The sequence below is a fragment of the Schistocerca cancellata genome, chromosome 4 (assembly GCF_023864275.1).
Source record: "Schistocerca cancellata isolate TAMUIC-IGC-003103 chromosome 4, iqSchCanc2.1, whole genome shotgun sequence".
Taxonomy (NCBI): Eukaryota; Metazoa; Arthropoda; class Insecta; order Orthoptera; family Acrididae; genus Schistocerca; species Schistocerca cancellata.
Window position 1 is genome coordinate 123,272,257 of NC_064629.1, and position 17,782 is coordinate 123,290,038.

The 17,782-nt window shown below is 42.6% G+C and overlaps 1 protein-coding gene across 1 annotated transcript; it reads right to left on the minus strand.

Annotated features, from left to right (window-relative positions):
- Positions 1-972: 972 nt before the first annotated feature.
- LOC126185140 (uncharacterized) lies at positions 973-5,802 on the minus strand. Its single transcript, XM_049927978.1, has 2 exons — positions 5,624-5,802; positions 973-5,477 (listed from the first exon to the last, which is right to left on the minus strand). The coding sequence occupies exon 2, from the start codon at positions 5,459-5,461 to the stop codon at positions 4,547-4,549; it is 915 nt and encodes a 304-aa protein (XP_049783935.1). The 5' UTR covers positions 5,462-5,477; positions 5,624-5,802; the 3' UTR covers positions 973-4,546.
- Between the last annotated feature and the right edge of the window lie 11,980 nt (positions 5,803-17,782).

Sequence of the window (17,782 nt, forward strand, 5' to 3'; positions counted from 1 at the left end):
GCCTAACGGTGTGCGGGACCGTAGCCCAGCTTCATGGAGACGGTTGCGAATGGTCCTCGCCGATACCCTAGGAGCAACAGTGTCCCTAATTTGCTGGGAAGTGGCGGTGCGGTCCCCTACGGCACTGCGTAGGATCCTACGGTCTTGGCGTGCATCCGTGCGTCGCTGCGGTCCGGTCCCAGGTCGACGGGCACGTGCACCTTCCGCCGACCACTGGCGACAACATCGATGTACTGTGGAGACCTCACGCCCCACGTGTTGAGCAATTCGGCGGTACGTCCACCCGGCCTCCCGCATGCCCACTATACACCCTCGCTCAAAGTCCGTCAACTGCACATACGGTTCACGTCCACGCTGTCGCGGCATGCTACCAGTGTTAAAGACTGCGATGGAGCTCCGTATGCCACGGCAAACTGGCTGACACTGACGGCGGCGGTGCACAAATGCTGCGCAGCTAGCGCCATTCGACGGCCAACACCGCGGTTCCTGGTGTGTCCGCTGTACCGTGCGTGTGATCATTGCTTGTACAGCCCTCTCGCAGTGTCCGGAGCAAGTATGGTGGGTCTGACACACCAGTGTCAATGTGTTCTTTTTTCCATTTCCAGGAGTGTATCATAAAACAGTGTACTACATTTAGTTTCCACAAATCCGCACCAAGCACTACTTGATAAACATTAAAATTTCTTTAGCTTTATGCTTTCTGTACAACATGAATTTATATCAAGGCCTCTCTGTCCTAATAACGCCCCCCCCCCCCTCCAAAACACACACACACACACACACACACACACACACACACACACACACACACACACAGAGAGAGAGAGAGAGAGAGAGAGAGAGAGAGAGAGAGAGACTTGAATATACCAAGAATAAACATTAGTAGATGTTTTTCACTTTTCACTTCATTCCTAACTGAAGTGCAGTATAGCAAGAACCAGGTATCAAGACAATAATGAACAGGAACAAACATTTCACATACATAATTTATTTTAACAAATTTTTAATGCATTTAAAAACACACATTTTTGTTACTCATAACAGTTGATATTAATTGAGGTAAGATAATAGGTTAGTTCATAAACATTAGGCAGGTAACTTTGTGGCATCTTTTAAACTCACTACAGTAGTGTGATAAATTTGTAAATATAATTTTACATCTTACTGTGAGCTTTCAAGTTTCCAATAGAAGTGACTCTATATGCCCCTTTGAAGGTTTTAATGAAACAAAATGTTCCAACCTATTGGTGCTATACATTTCATGGCAATATGATACTGCCTTAGGTCAATTTATTATTCATTTAATGATACTATTCTCAAAAATTTAGAGGCAGTTTACACTTCTAATAAAGTCTTTACAGGCATTGTAGAAAATATGACAGAATTAGCCAAATAATCACAAAATCTGTTGCTGCCATGGATGTGACACCAAGAAAAACAAAAACATATGCTTCAATCAGACTCTATGTATACTACCTTATAATGACACATCTGTGTTCAATGTAATTTTAATGTAAACAAACCAGCCACAGAAACAACATAAGTATAAGCATTATGTATTTGTTGATTATATGTGTAATGTTTGCAGTCTGAACGAAAATAAAGAAATGAAAACTCAAGCAATCAAGTGGGCTACTAGTGTACCCTGTTGCACATTTCATTATCAGTAAAGCATGAATAGACACAAGAAATCTAACAGGAGGAATTGAATCTGTTACATTCTATTTCCTACTATGTGAAATGAACTGAATGGGAGGGTGGAGATGCAAGTATGACAAAAGAAAAAAAATAAACATACTTCACAGAGGAAATAAACAAATTCCTGACAATCCATGGTGTTTCCATGGCATTATCTGTAAGTTACTGAAAACATCATCCTCACCAACATCAGAAGCTGCAGCATCACCATCAGCAGCAGTAACAACATCAACAGCACTTTTGAAAGATGAGAAGTCAATAGAAGCAACATTCTGTAGTACTGTGTGGAAACAGAAAATCATGCCTGCTCTTCATCCAAAGGATTTTTAGTCAAGGACAAAAAGAGAGAGAAACCTTCAAGGTAAGGTTTCTTAATCCTCCACCAAAATATTCTGTCCATGAGAAAGTCCAGCAACTACAAGTGGAACTGCAGACTATAGACAACTCAGTCTTTTGCATCACAGAAGATTGATGTAGCACACCTTAAATAAGTCTTAATGGTTTAAATTCTTATAATCTAGCATTTCAGTATAGCAGAACCTTTATGCGCGATGGTGGGCCATGCATGTATGTTAAGGAAGGCATTATGTATGAAGTCCAAAATGACATTATTTCATTAAGTGGAGAAAAACATATAGAAATATTAGCCATAAACATATGGGACACAAATATGTTCCAAAGCCTAAACATATTATATATACATCGTTCTCCTAGCAGTGGTACGGGAATTTTCATCACAAAACTGAATCTTCTGGGAGGTAAATGGGCAGAATATAGAAACACTTGCAACTAAAACAAAGGGTTATACATATTATATTAAACAGTAACTAGAGAGCTCACTGGAGAGTGCTGTTTAAAAACTTGGGTATCCTGACAGTTCCATGTGAATACGATTTTCAAACAGTGAGATACATAAAGAAAAATATTGACCAGTACCCAACCAACAGTTGCTTTCACAAACATGGAACCACATCTGGTCACTATTTACACCTCCACAGGAAAAACAAAGTAAAAATCAAAAATAGTGTGCTACATAATGAAATAAAATTGTACAATAAGAACAGTGAGATGTCTGTAAAACTTAATAACATGAGGAAGTACAAAAAAAGAAATGGTATCTGTGTAGAGGGCTTCAAACTTATGTGTCAGTCCTAAGCTTCTTCACTTTCCTTGAATCTATTTTGGACTTACTTGCCTTATCATTATGCATTTTCTCAAAATTGTTAATGAGTATCCTGTTGGCACAGAGAGATACATATTCCAGTTTGCTTAACAATGTGTTGTGAAGCAAACACATACATTCAGCATTATCCACTGCTTTCACAACTTTTGACATGCATATCTTTTGAGAAATGGAAAGCTGTTTACCACATGACATAAATTGCTGAAGAAAGTCATTCACAAGTAGAGAGACTGTATGCCACACTATTCCAACTGTGATCACTACTGTCAAAATAGGTAACATGTTAGGTGGAACATCATCCATACCGAAGGTGATGTCCATAATATCAGAAAAAAAGCTAATGTCAATATTACAGTCTAGCTGTTGTTGGGCAGGAATTATGTGTTTCAAGTGCACATTATCATTTTGAGCTGCAAACAGTACATCATTTTTGAATCTTAATTTTCTTTCATTTTCTAAAACTTAGATGTAACTAATATAGTAATTTGCCCCACTCAACTGTCGGAAGCACCCAAAGCGGCCCTCTAAATCATCACTTTGAAATTTTCCTAGCAATATGTAGTTAATGTCATATTTCTCAAATAAGTATGGAATTATCTGCAGAAAAGATTCAGTTGTTAATATTAAAGACTGGAATGTCTGTGATGTTAAAGCATCACTTATTGGTACAGATACTCTCCAAACTTTTAGCCAATGACACAGATTATTTAGAAATGTCACCTGATTGTCTGTTGTCTTCCTGATGGCTTCTCTGTAAGGATCATTGAATCTTTGTCCTTCAAATACACTTCTAACATTCACAATCTTCCACCAGTTCACAATCACCCGAAGGAAAGTCACTGTCTGATTTATGTGCTCAGTAACATTAGGCATATCCTTTGTTGCATGTTTCAAAGCTACTATGTTATTTTCATTGAAAATTTTCAAAGCTAATTTCACATTTTGTTTTTGAATAGACTATGGATACAGTACTCTAGCTGATAGTGCGTGGCCATATTTGACTAAAGAGTTTCTTTCTTTCTCGTATACCAGCTCCAAATGCTTGTACTGTGCTGTCAATATTACTGAATGATCAGTCATGTCAGGAAACTGTAACACTTTATTAACACTTCTCTTTGTCTGCCAATTGTTTCTGATACATTTCAGAATGTGTACAGTGTCAAACATAAAAAAAAAGTTTCCTGGAAGGATCTAGGTGTTCAATACTGGGTTGGAGAATTCTACTGGGGGTGAACAGTTCATATGCCTTCCTGTTTACACTGTTGTTATCTGCTATCAGACTGACAACTTTGAAGCCCACTCTTTCCACCATGCACAGAACATTACTGATCAAAGATTTCAGCTCTTCACTTGTCATATTAGCTACTGGTATAATTGCTACAACATCAACATATTTAGACAAAAGGGAAGAGACCATAAAAACCTGTGCTGTTTTGGCACACGTCTCAGGATGAAAAAAAGCTACTCCCATGTATTGAGCCAGATTTAAATGAAAGTTGTGGTTGCACATAAATCTCATCTAACAACAGAGACACTAACAACTCATGTTTTTCTAAATATTTCACCCTGTTTTCTAAATAAGGACTCGTTTGAACTGATGAAGTGACTAGCTGGTAATTACAAATTAGTTTCTGCAGGGTTCGTGGGTGGGGTAAAAACATTAAATCACATTTCCTCAAGGCATTGTATGCACTGACAGAATGTACATACAAGCAGCATGCCACTATCATGGTGTTGTTGCCATAGTGTCTGTTGTTTTTTTGAGATTTGTGATACATGGAGTTGTTCTACAATAAATTTCAGTTGTGCATTTTCATCATAATTTGGGATAGTCTGCAAGCAATTGACAGCACAGTTTATTTTATCTGTAACACTAGGCAAAATTTCCCCTTTCTCAACCATTGACATTACATTTTCTAAAACGTTTATGGAAGTTAATTTCTTCACATCATTGATGGATGCATTAACTGCAAAATGAATTCCTTCACTAACATTTACTCTAAAGCTCAAATCACTATTAACAGTGATGAATGCAGTAACACAAGGTATTCCCCTGTCTAATCCCAAAAGACATATATGCAATTTTTCATCATCTCTAATCACAGACCACTTGTTGCTGCAAATTTTCTGGCCTTCTAGAAACACAGAAATATCATTGAGACACGAAAGTGAATTTTGTTGGAGGTGTAAGTTGTTTGACTCAATACTGTCTTGAATAGCTTTTTTAAGATGATAGTCTTCCACATCAGCAAGACGTCTCACTTTTGTAGTTGATTTAGAACAGTTTGAGGGAGTGTTGGGAAAAATAGTTGGCACAGCATTTTCGGTGAGTTTTGGGATTATTCTGGGAAATTCTTTCAGTTGTCCTCTGTCCATAATTATGTCCACTTGAATTACACATGATTCATCGAAGTGTTTTACACAAATATTTGGCCGTTTTAGTTTGGTTAAGTCTGTTGGGATATTTCGAAGCCACAGTGCACGTCGACTCTCGTCAGATGGCAAAGAAAATGTAGTCGTTCTCTCTGTTTCGGAATCATAATTCGACCGACAGCCGAACACACTACATCGACGTGGCATTTCAAGAGTTCCAGATCTAGAAATAAAATGAAACCATATTTCAATACGTTACCTCGAAGTTACAGTGAGGTGTAAGATCTCAAAATCACGTCAGGATAAACACACACAGACGGTTAGAATCTTCTAAAGTAGTAAACGAAGATGCATTTGAGGTTAACATACCTTGCTTACAATTATCAATGTTTCGCACACAACACCGTAAACATAACAAATTGTGGATGCATCACCACCACACATTCACATATACACACGCATTCTGTTGATGCACTTAGTTAAACTCCACTTTTGTAGTACGAAAAACAACGCAGCAAATAGCAATGCTCTTTCACACACGTTGCTTCCACTAGCAAATCAAGACACCGAGTGTGACGTCACGCACTGGGGCCTGTCTTTCTCGTTGGCCTCGGGACTTAACATCTGAGGTCATCAGTCCCCTAGAACTTAGAACTACTTAAACCTAACTAACCTAAGGACATCACACACATCCATGCCCAAGGCAGGACTCGAACCTGCGACCGTAGCGGTCACGCGGTTCCAGGCTGTAGTGCCTAGAACTGCACGGCCACACCGGCCAGCTCATACAATATGATGACCACGACATCATTCATTACACCTGCAAACAAACATAAGTAACGTGAAGTATAGCTTCAGCAACAGGATGAAACTAACAGGACCTATATCTCCAATGTCGGTCAGTTGTAGAATTTTGGAACACGTATTATGTTCGAGTATAATGACTTTTCTGGAGACTAGAAATCTACTCTGTAGGAATCAGCATGGGTTTCAAAAACGACGGTCGTGGGAAACCCAGCTCGCACTATTCGTCCACGAGACTCAGAGGGCCATAGACAAGGGTTCCCAGGTAGATGCTGTGTTTCTTGACTTCCGCAAGGTGTTCGATACAGTTCCCCACAGTCGTTTAATGAACAAAGTAAGAACATATGGACTATCAGACCAATTGTGTGATTTGATTGAAGAGTTCCTAGATAACAGAACGCAGCATGTCATTCTCAATGGAGAGAAGTCTTCCGAAGTAAGAGTGATTTCAGGTGTGCCGCAGGGGAGTGTCATATGACCATTGCTATTCACAATATACATAAATGACCTTGTGGATGACATCGGAAGTTCACTGAGGCGTTTTGCAGATGATGCTGTGGTGTATCGAGATGTTGTGAAAATAGAAAATTGTACTGAAATGCAGGAGAATCTGCAGCGAATTGACGGATGGTGCAGGGAATGGCAATTGAATCTCAATGTAGACAAGTGTAATGAGCTGTGAATACATACAAAGATAGATCCCTTATCATTTATTTACAAAATAACAGGTCAGCAACTGGAAACAGTTAATTCCATAAATTATCTGGGAGTATGCATTAGGAGTGATTTAAAATGAAATGATCATATAAAGTTGATACTCGGTAAAGCAGATGCCAGACAGATTCATTGGAAGAATCCTAAGGAAATGCAATCCGAAAACAAAGGAAGTAGGTTACAGTACGCTTGTTCGCCCACTGCTTGAATACTGCTCAGCAGTGTGGGATCCGTACCAAATAGGGTTGATAGAAGAGATAGAGAAGATACAACGGAGAGCAGCGCGCTTCGTTACAGGATCATTTAGTAATCTCGAAAGCGTTACGGAGATGGCAGATAAACTCCAGTGGAAGACTCTGCAGGAGAGACGCTCAGTAGCTCGGTATGGGATTTTGTTGAAGTTTCGAGAACATACCTTCACCGAGGAGTCAAGCATTATATTGCTCCTCCTACGTATATCTCGCGAAGAGACCATGAGGATAAAATCAGAGAGATTAGAGCCCACACAGAAGCACACCGACAATCCTTCTTTCCACGAACAATACGAGACTGGAATAGAAGGGAGAACCAATAGAGGTACTCAGGGTACCCTCCACCACACACTGTCAGGTGGCTTGCGGAGTATGGATGTAGATGTAGACAACTGAATGAAGAAGGTGGTTTCAGGCACAGACAAACAAAACATATAACAATAAGAATAATGACACTACTGTCAAACAAATATTTGCCCAAAAATCTAGCACATGAAATCCTCAATATGTAACACACAAACTCACAAAAACCAAAACTAGTAGTGTTGTAAATTTCGATATCTCAAATTAAGACTACAACACCAGTAACCAATAAACAACTCGAAAACTCAACATCATAATTTTCACTTTACCTACATAGTTCCAACAAAGCCCTAGATACCAGGAACCTACATAAAACTCAAACATTGCGTTGCAAATTTCACTTCACCAATATACCTCAAACAAAGCTGAACTTGCACACAACTCCAAAACCCGATGACACAAATTGACCTATATGGCAGCAAAAAACAAAGCCGAATGTACAAAAACCCAACACACACAAATTTTAAAATCCATTATCCACACTTTCACTTACTTTACATAAAGCAAAGCCCACAGTACAACAAACCAAACTGTGCTCATATGGCTAATACCAGAAACATATTCTAATGGTACATCAATACCCCTGATACCAACCAATCACAATCCAACACAATTATCACATACTAACAAGAAAAATTCCAAAATTCAAGAAAAACTGCATAACCACCAATTTCAATACACACAAACTATAATCAACTCATAGCATACAAAGAAAATAAAACAAAAATACCATCTCCCACTGCAACAAGCAACGATCTACTCAAATATCTGTATCTTATTCACAACTGAACAAAAAATAAAAATTAATATTAAATCTCCGACCATAAGAAACACACGGAACTATATGCAAATTCAAACTATCACCAGAAAACCAGCACAATAGCAACCTGACACACTCAATTCTTGTCAAACAACTCGATAACAAACATCTAGCCATGACATCACACACCATATCACAGTTACGTCATAGGTCTAAGCAGATGGCTGTAACATCAGTACCTGACCTTGTGCAAATAACCTGACGTTAGCGTCAGATAGTAAATAGTGATGAGACAGTAACTGCCAGTTGGCAAGAAAACAGGTCTAAATTATATAGAATGAAGCTTAATTACTGTTAGAACATTTGTTCAGAGTGTGCGTCTTCTTTGTACAACCCAGAAAGGTCAATACTGCCTGCTTTGCACTTTGAAATCTTTCTCACTGTACTGCCCCACAAGCAGGTCTGACAGCATACTTTTATTCAATCTGTCCTACAGCATTTTCTTTGTAAGTGGCGTAGATAAGATCTAAAAATTGTCCATTCTAACACAAATTCTTATACTTAATCCTAAACCATTTACTTCCTAGTGGTACTTTTAAAGAGTGAATTTCGTAGACACTGATTTGATTTATGAATTTTCTGAACGTAAGCTGAGGCATTCGCATAAACCTTTACCTGCTATTTCAACATCTTGTTTGGCAAATGCAACTTTCCCACAGTATCTCCAGTTCTGCTTCATTTTACATTCTGCTTTTAGCAAGTCTCATCGTTAAATACTTCGGTGAATGAATATTAAGTCCAAGAACTTCGTTAGTTAACAACTCAAAATGTTTAAATGAGAGTGCACTTTGAAGAAACCTTCCAACACTCATTACAACAGTACTAAGTTGCACACAACACAGTTGTGTACTCTTTAATACATGCTTACAACTATGTAACTAATTCTGCAGTTTATAACGTTCATCAGTAAAATAATTACACTTGCACCTTGAGGCACAGTATTAAATAAATCCTATACATTTATACAGGGTGTTACAAAAAGGTACGGCCAAACTTTCAGGAAACATTCTTCACACAAAGAAAGAAAATATGTTATGTGGACATGTGTCCGGAAATGCTTACTTTCCATGTTAGAGCTCATTTTATTACTTCTCTTCAAATCACATTAATCATGGAATGGAAACACACAGCAACAGAACGTACCAGCATGACTTCAAACACTTTGTTACAGGAAATGTTCAAAATGTCCTCCGTTAGCGAGGACACATGCATCCACCCTCCGTCGCATGCCCCTGATGCAGCCGTGGAGAATGGCGTATTGTATCACAGCCGTCCACAATACGATCACGAAGAGTCTCTACATTTGGTACCGGGGTTGCGTAGACAAGAGCTTTCAAATGCCGCCATAACTGAAAGTCAAGAGGGCTGAGGTCAGGAGAGCGTGGAGGCCATGGAATTGGTCCGCCTCTACCAAACCATCAGTCACCGAATCTGTTGTTGAGAAGCGTACGAACACTGACTGAAATGTGCAAGAGCTCCATCATGCATGAACCACATGTTCTGTCGTACTTGTAAAGGCACATGTTCTAGCAGCACAGGTAGAGTATCCCGTATGAAATCATGATAACGTGCTCCACTGAGCGTAGGTGGAAGAACATGGGGCCCAGTTCATACGTCACCAACAATGCCTGCCCAAACGTTCACAGAAAATCTGTGTTGATGATGTGATTGCACAATTGCGTGCGGATTCTCGTCAGCACGCACATGTTGATTGCGAAAATTTACAATTTGATCACGTTGGCATGAAGCCTCATCCGTAAAGAGAACATTTGCACTGAAATGAGGATTGGCATATTGTTGGATAAACCATTTGCTGAAGTGTACCCGTGGAGGCCAATCAGCTACTGATAGTGCCTGCACACGCTGTACATGGTACGGAAACAACTGGTTCTCCCGTAGCACTCTCCATACAGTGACGTGGTCAACGTTACCTAGTACAGCAGCAACTTATCTGACGCTGACATTAGGGTTATCGTCAACTGCACGAAGAATTGCCTCGTCCATTGCAGGTGTCCTCATCGTTCTAGGTCTCCCCCAGTTGCGAGTCATAGGCTGGAATGTTCTGTGCTCCGTAAGACACCGATCAATTGCTTCGAACGTCTTCCTGTCGGGATACCTTCGTTCTGGAAATCTGTCTCGATACAAACGTACCGCGCCACGGCTATTGCCCCACAATAATTTGTACTGATCAACTTACTCCCAGAATGTGAACGTATATTATGCTTCTTATTCCCTCTCCAACAATTTTTCAACCCGCTTTTCGTCTGTTTCAAATCGGAATAGCACAAAGCCTATTACTACGTTACTACAAGAGTTCAATTCAGCATCTACTATCTTGATCAAAACAATAACAAACACAGATCCTTCTGCCCGCCAAAATTACCTCTTCAAAGATAATACTCACAACGCCTTCAACTGGCTTTTTTAACTTCTTTGAACTATGTCACTTGTTTCGCTGTAGTTAAAAGTATTGAGCGATTCACCGGCAAACACTGTGGTTATATCGGTTTATTACATAGTTACAAATATTACAAAACAAAGTAAGTTGACTAATTCAAGGTATGGAAATACAAGATTATAACATTTCACTGTAATGGTTCGACACTCGTTAACTATCGATAGCCGAGCCCGGCAGTCATGTAGCCTATAAATAGCGAATCATGGGCGCCTCAAGTGCAGTCAACGGGCAGCGGTCGTAGCGTGCGGACCTCGTCCAGCGCGCTCTCCCCACCACACAGCAGCGCGGCGCCGAACAGCGCAGCGCTCTCAATCGGCTGGCAGCAGCCGTAGTGTGTGAAGCTACTGCGCTGCGCGACCCCCACCATCTGGAGGAGCGTCGCACGTGGCGCAGCGCCTTCATTCACAGCTTAACGACCGTGGCGCTAAAGTGCGACACGTGTCTACACCGACGACAGACGGTGGCAGACCGGCACCTAAAACCTCTACAACCTACTAGAACATCGATGACGCGCGGGGTGTAGCAAAATCGTCGTATCTTAAAAAGCAATGTTGTGTTCACACCCAGGTTGCAGCCTCACGACTGGTCTCGCTCTGTCGTAACTCAACGACGAGCAGCCACCGCCGAGTCACTCACTCGACACCTAAATCACTGAGTTCTGTCTCAGCCGCAGCACTGTGTCGCAACTCCCCTTACAACAACTAGGGCAATTACCGTGCCAGGGCCCGGTGGCTTGCCCCCTCGAACTAAACAGATCCGAGGCGGCCAGCACCCGTCTCCCGTGCACGCGGAATAAGTGTAGGAGACCCTCTCTCCCGTGGAGATCCTCGATCCCTCACGGATCACAGGAGGTGCTAACGAAGCGGGAGAAGGTCCAACCCACTCTAGTGCGACCACTCCCCCAGTCTGTCCTTCCCGCTCCCACCCCTGAGATGGCGAAATACCAATCTCGTCAGCTCAAGGACAAAGGCGATCCCCCAGAAACTAACATGGACCCTTCAACCAGCGCAACACCAGCAACCCCAACCAACCCTACTCCTTCCACATCCTCAAAATCCCAAAGACTATCCCTCACACTACAGCTTGACCCTGCACTTCAGTTTGACTCCACCCAAGAAAGCCAACCACCAGAAGAAGAAGGTTGGCAAACAGTTCAACGCAGGAAAAAGTTCACCAGAAGGCATACCTCACTGGAAGACATATCCCTCACTCCCTCCTCCCCCCCCATCAACGACTCCATGCAGGGAGATCCCAGACTCCGACGTAACAGCCTCCCCATTCCCCCCATCCCCTCTCCTATAGCTCTCCGGCCCTACCACCTCCTCAACACATCATCCCCCACCCACTCCCCAATCCAAGAACCCATAAAACCCTCTGCTCCCTCCATATATTTCCTAAAGAACCTCCCAGACAATTCCACAAACAAAACCCTATCCCTCACTCTCAGAGAACACCTCCCCTCGTTCCGTAATTTCAATGGCTCCCTCAATGTCTTCAGAGATGGCAAGACGGCCAAGTTAACATCATACAAAGATATGGACCCCAACCAACTACAACAGGAGCTCAGGAAACTCCTGAACTATAGGGTGACAGTGGAGAGGAAAACCTTTAGGGAAACCGCGACCCCCACTCACCAACCTAAACCTCCTACAGTCAGCGTTGTGATCAAGGATGTCGGCTTCGACATTCTTCCTGAAGATGTCAAAGCCGAACTCCAACGCCAGGGAATCCCAATCCTAAACGCATGGAGAATTAAGTCCAGAAAGACAGGCAACTATGGCCCCATGATTCGAGTAATCTCGAATAATCAGAGGGACATTGACTTCATGCTTGAACATGGAGTCCACATCTTCTTGTCCCACCACAGAGTAGAACCCTCCAACCCACCCAGCCCCCTACCCATACAATGCCAAAGATGCCAACAGTTCAACCACAGAACAGAACAATGCACCTCACCACACAAATGTAGCCGCTGTGGCAGGGATCACCCCCTCTCATCCTGTGAACTAGACCCTTCCGTCACCCCCACCTGCGCCAACTGCGGTGGCCCACACTCCTCCCGCTCCTTCCGATGCAAAAACCGCCCCCAACAAGCAGTAAACGACCACCTCCAAGCCCCCCTCCACCTCGTTGACACCCCCGCTACCCAAGGTCCTCACCTTCTCATCGAGGATTTCCTTAAATCCGTCACTTTCACACTTGCTTCCCTCTTCCAAGACCGGCGACAAGAGATAATTTCTACTCTCCGACAGGTGGCCCAAAAATTCTTCCTCAAAGACCTGAAATACAATCAAGCAGGCAATAACGTCACAACTACAATAGTCAAAGTACCATACTCGCAAGCACTGAGAAGTTAAGCACACATGCCTACACCCTCATCCCCCCCCCCCCCCCCCCCCCCCCCCCCCTTAGCCCATTCATGGCAGTACACCCCAACAGAAAACCCACCAATCTCATGTTTGTCAACATAGAAGGCATCCACAGCCGCAAAGCCCTTCTCAACGACTGCCTCTGCAGAAACGACATAGACATCCTTGGACTAGCAGAGACCTGGACCAAACCTACTGACAATATGAGACTCAACCGCAACTACGACCACTACGCCAAACACCGACCTGACGGCAGAGGCGGCGTTGCTATATACACCAAGACAACCCTGGCCACCCAAGAGGTCCCACTCCCACCTCAATATCAACATCTAGAGGCAGTTATGATAGCCATACCCCGCCCCAGACGCAGAAGCCTCATCATAGCCTGCCTATACAACCCACCAAACACTCCACTTCCTAGATCCTTCCTCCGCTACCTAACTACCTTCAAAGAATACTTCCTCCTTACTGACCTGAACGCAAGACATGAACTACTAGGAGACACCAAACACAATCAAAATGGAACCGACCTACTTGACTTCCTCACCACCGAGAACGCAACAAGACTTCCCATCAATACCTTCACCTTCATAGGACACAACGGCTGCTCCCTCCCCGATCACATCCTATACAGCCCCTCCCTCTCTGATACCATCACCCAGTATTCGGTAGGTGACACCCTTACCAGCCCCCACCTACCCATCCTCTTCAACACCACTGCCATCAATCCCCCTCCCCCAGCTCCCACTTCCCGAACGATAAAACTCTATAGCAAAGCTGACTGGGCAAAATACAAAGAGACCATTAACAACAACCTACTAGCCCCACTAACCATTACCGACACCGATGACCTTAACCACGTCAACGACAGAATAATAGACACCATCAAGACAGCCATCGACGCAGCCATCCCCACCAAAACCATCGCCTCCTTCAAACCGCACCTTCCCCCCGAAATACTCAGACTGATCCGAGAAAAAAGAAAACTCTACCGCGAAATCAACAAAGACAGAAACCCCGACCTTAAAACAATCTGGAACAGGCTAAACAACGAAATTAAGCGACTCACCTCTGAACACCGACAAAAACAATGGGACGAAACCTGCTCCAAACTTGACTACAGACAAGGACGCAAATTTTGGAACAAATTCAAGACACTCACGGGACAAAACACTGACAGGACATACAAACTAAACGTAGACGACTCCCCCACCACCGACCCCACCCAAATAGCAGAAGCCTTCAAAACCATGCTAGAAGACATCCACAAATTCCCACAGGACCCCCTATTTATCGAACCATTCCACCATACAGTCACCACAGAACTCCCCCTGCTACTCGTCTCCCCCACCGCCCCCTCAGAAGAAGAAATTAAACTGCAGACTGTAATTACCGAGAGAGAAATTAAAAAGGCCATCTTCTCAGGCAGAAACTCAGCCCCTGGCGAGAACGGGATACAGCGTCTACACCTCCGCAACTGCCCCCTCAACACCATCATCCCCCTCCTTTCCCTCCTTTTCAACTTCTGCCTCTCCCACAACACCATCCCCACAGCGTGGAATTCCGCCAAAGTCGTCATGATCCCCAAACCAGGCAAACCCAAATCAGACCCCAAATCCTATCGCCCCATATCCCTCCTCGACGTCCTCCGCAAGACCTTCGAAAGAATAATTACAGACAGACTCATACACTTTACTGACAAACTCCAACTCATCCCTCACCTCCAGTCCGGCTTCCGAAAACTCCACTCCACCAATGATCCCCTTCTCCGACTCACTTCAGACATTACAAGACACCAGAACCTTGGACAGTGCACGCTCGCTGTATTTCTGGACATCGAGCGGGCGTTCGACAAAATCTGGCATGACGGACTTCTATACAAGCTGCTTAAGACAGGCTTCCCACCGCAGACAGTACGACTAATCAAAACTCTATTAAACGATAGACGCTGCCAAATCCATATCAACCAAACCACCTCATCCCCTTTCCGCCCCGAAGCAGGAGTAGCGCAGGGTGGGATTATCTCCCCGCTGCTCTACTCCCTGTACACCATTGACATCCCCACCCCGACAAGAACCACTGAACAACTCCAATTATACGCAGACGACACAGCATACTGGAACTCAGGACGCTCGATAAACACCATCAACAACCAGACAGCGACCTACCTGACAAAACTCGAAGACTGGATGCGACAATGGCGCATCAAACCCAACCCCACCAAAACCCAACTCATCCTATTCAAACATCGCAACATCCACAAAAAGACAAACCAAAATCCCGACCACATCTCCCTCACGCTGTGGGGCACCCAGCTCCTCCCCTCTTCCAACGCAAAATACCTAGGCGTCCACCTCGACAAGTACCTCAACCTGAACAACCACATCAAAGAAACCCTGAATAAAGTCCGCCAACGACAACACCTCATACGACGGGTACAAGGCAAATTTACAGGCTGCAATGACAAGACAGCTGTGAACACTTACAAAACCTTCGTCCGCCCACTATTTGAATACGCGGCAGCGCCTCTCGCCTGCATCTCCAAGACCCAAGCAGAAAGAATCTTCCGCACCGAAAGACGAATACTTCGCAGCATCCTACGACTCCCTCCCTCCACCCCCAGACAAGAGGTCTTTGAGGAAGCAAAAGTCATCCCCGTTCAAACAAGATTAGCCATCCTGAGAGCCCGCTATGGGAAAACCACCCTCACCTCCCGACCTGACCTACACTCAATATACACACACAGACCCAGACACAGAAACAAACCCAAACACAAATACACCTACCCACCAAGAACTATCATAAACAACACCCTCCATACTTTCCCTGACAATATACACCAACACGAACACGCAAGACAATTACACATACAGAACAATGACACTCCTACCCCCCCCCCCCACCTACAAGCATTGAACCCCGACCGCCCGCCACCATAAACCCTACCTAATCGAAAGCAACAAAACGGCACATAAACCCGCCTCCACTGTCGCCCTTACTTTTGTACTTTTGTATTTTTGTTTTTAATCTCAATTCTAGTTTTAGCACCATTTCTAAATCTATATCCACTTCCACTGCTTGAAAAATTATAAAAATTTGTAATTAGTCTTTAAGATAACAAAACAATTGTATATTGCCAAACACTATTATAGGAAAACTGTATTTAGTATGTAAGCTAGCAATAAGTACCAAATAAATAAAGAACAGAAAAATGTAATACCTCATCTCTGGCCCCAATAGAGCAACAAGCTCTCCAGCGGCCCATCCGTCTCCCTTAAGGAGCGGAAATGAATATTTAAAAAAAAAAAAAAAAAAAAAAAAAAAAAAAAAAAAAAAAAAAAAAAAAAAAAAAAAAAAAAAAAAAAAAAGAAGCCTCAAGTGACAGAGAAAATGGAAGTGCAGAAGAAGCCAAAGTTGAAGCACTTGTCGTAAATTTGTTTGTAGTATTAACGTAGAAATTGAAGTGTTGGTATGGAAAACCACTTTAACTCCGCCTGCAGTTACTGTAGGAGTGAATTAAGTAGCTCTGCAGTTGCTGTTGCCGGTCCCAAGCCCGGAGAAAGGAGGAGGGTTGGCGCAAAAGCCGTAAAAGAATCGACATAAAATAGTTGGAGAGATCCTGTAAAGCTTATTAACTTAGTTGTAATGACAACGACGTTAATAATAATAATAATAATAATAATAATATAGATTAACCCATATATTTTCAACTTCACTGCGTGATGCACATAAAGCAGCTACCGGTATCTCGCGCCTCTCTAAATATAGTCTTATTGCTGCTTGTGGCCATCGGAGGGATCGAACATATCAGGCAGGAATGCTGGAGCTTCCCGAAACTATGCAACCGAAACGCAAACGCTTGTGGGCATAACTGTTTCTATCGAACAAAACTTTTCGTGGTTAACGCTATTCTTATAACAGTTTATGAATGGGTAACTTTCATCCCCTTCGCGCTTTTGACAATTACCGCTATTATCTGTCAGTGTAACAGCGCTAAAAGGATCTGTCGTTCGAAACAATAGCGTGTATAGTTTCCAAGTCGAGACAGAGTTATTGTAGAAGTGGACATAAGGAATCGGGTATTCTAATCACTGCTTCTCAGTATATTTATTAATTAATAAAATTTGTTGCAAATAATATATATCTCTATTTGCAACCAAATAGCTCAATATATATTATCAATACCAGTAATAAGAACAATTTACATAAAAATCTAATTTCACTTACCGTGGTCCAAAAAGGACCCCAATATTCAGTAACACACATTTTCAATAAATCACCAGCAACCATTAAAAACTAGGTTTCAGATAAAGCACAGTTTAAACAGAGTTTGACAGACTTTTTGGTAGACAACTTCTACTCTGTACACGAATATCTTCACAGGGATTGTTAGACCAGCTTAAGAAAAATTTCAGTTTTGACAGCATTTGGTCACTTCAGTCAAGATTAAGTATGTTGTGTATGATGATACATTTGTCAGAAGTTCATAACTAGGTTTCATTCTGACTGTTTATTTATTCTGCAAATAGCTGTTCTAATTTACTGTAATGTGTTCACATACTGTGAGAATCTCCTGACATGTTCCACACCCATGGGACGTGTCTCATTTTTGGGTCTATGGAACGAAAACTTAATCTAATCTAGAAAGAAAATTTCATCTCATCAAAACATTTGATAGAAATCTTGAATTAAAATACCACGTAGTCCAGTACGAGTATGTATTTAGAATATGATTTATCACCTCTTTGT

Bases quoted from the DNA above. Each gene is read 5' to 3' on its own strand.
- LOC126185140 (XM_049927978.1), bottom strand. From the start codon at position 5,461: ATGCCACGTCGATGTAGTGTGTTCGGCTGTCGGTCGAATTATGATTCC.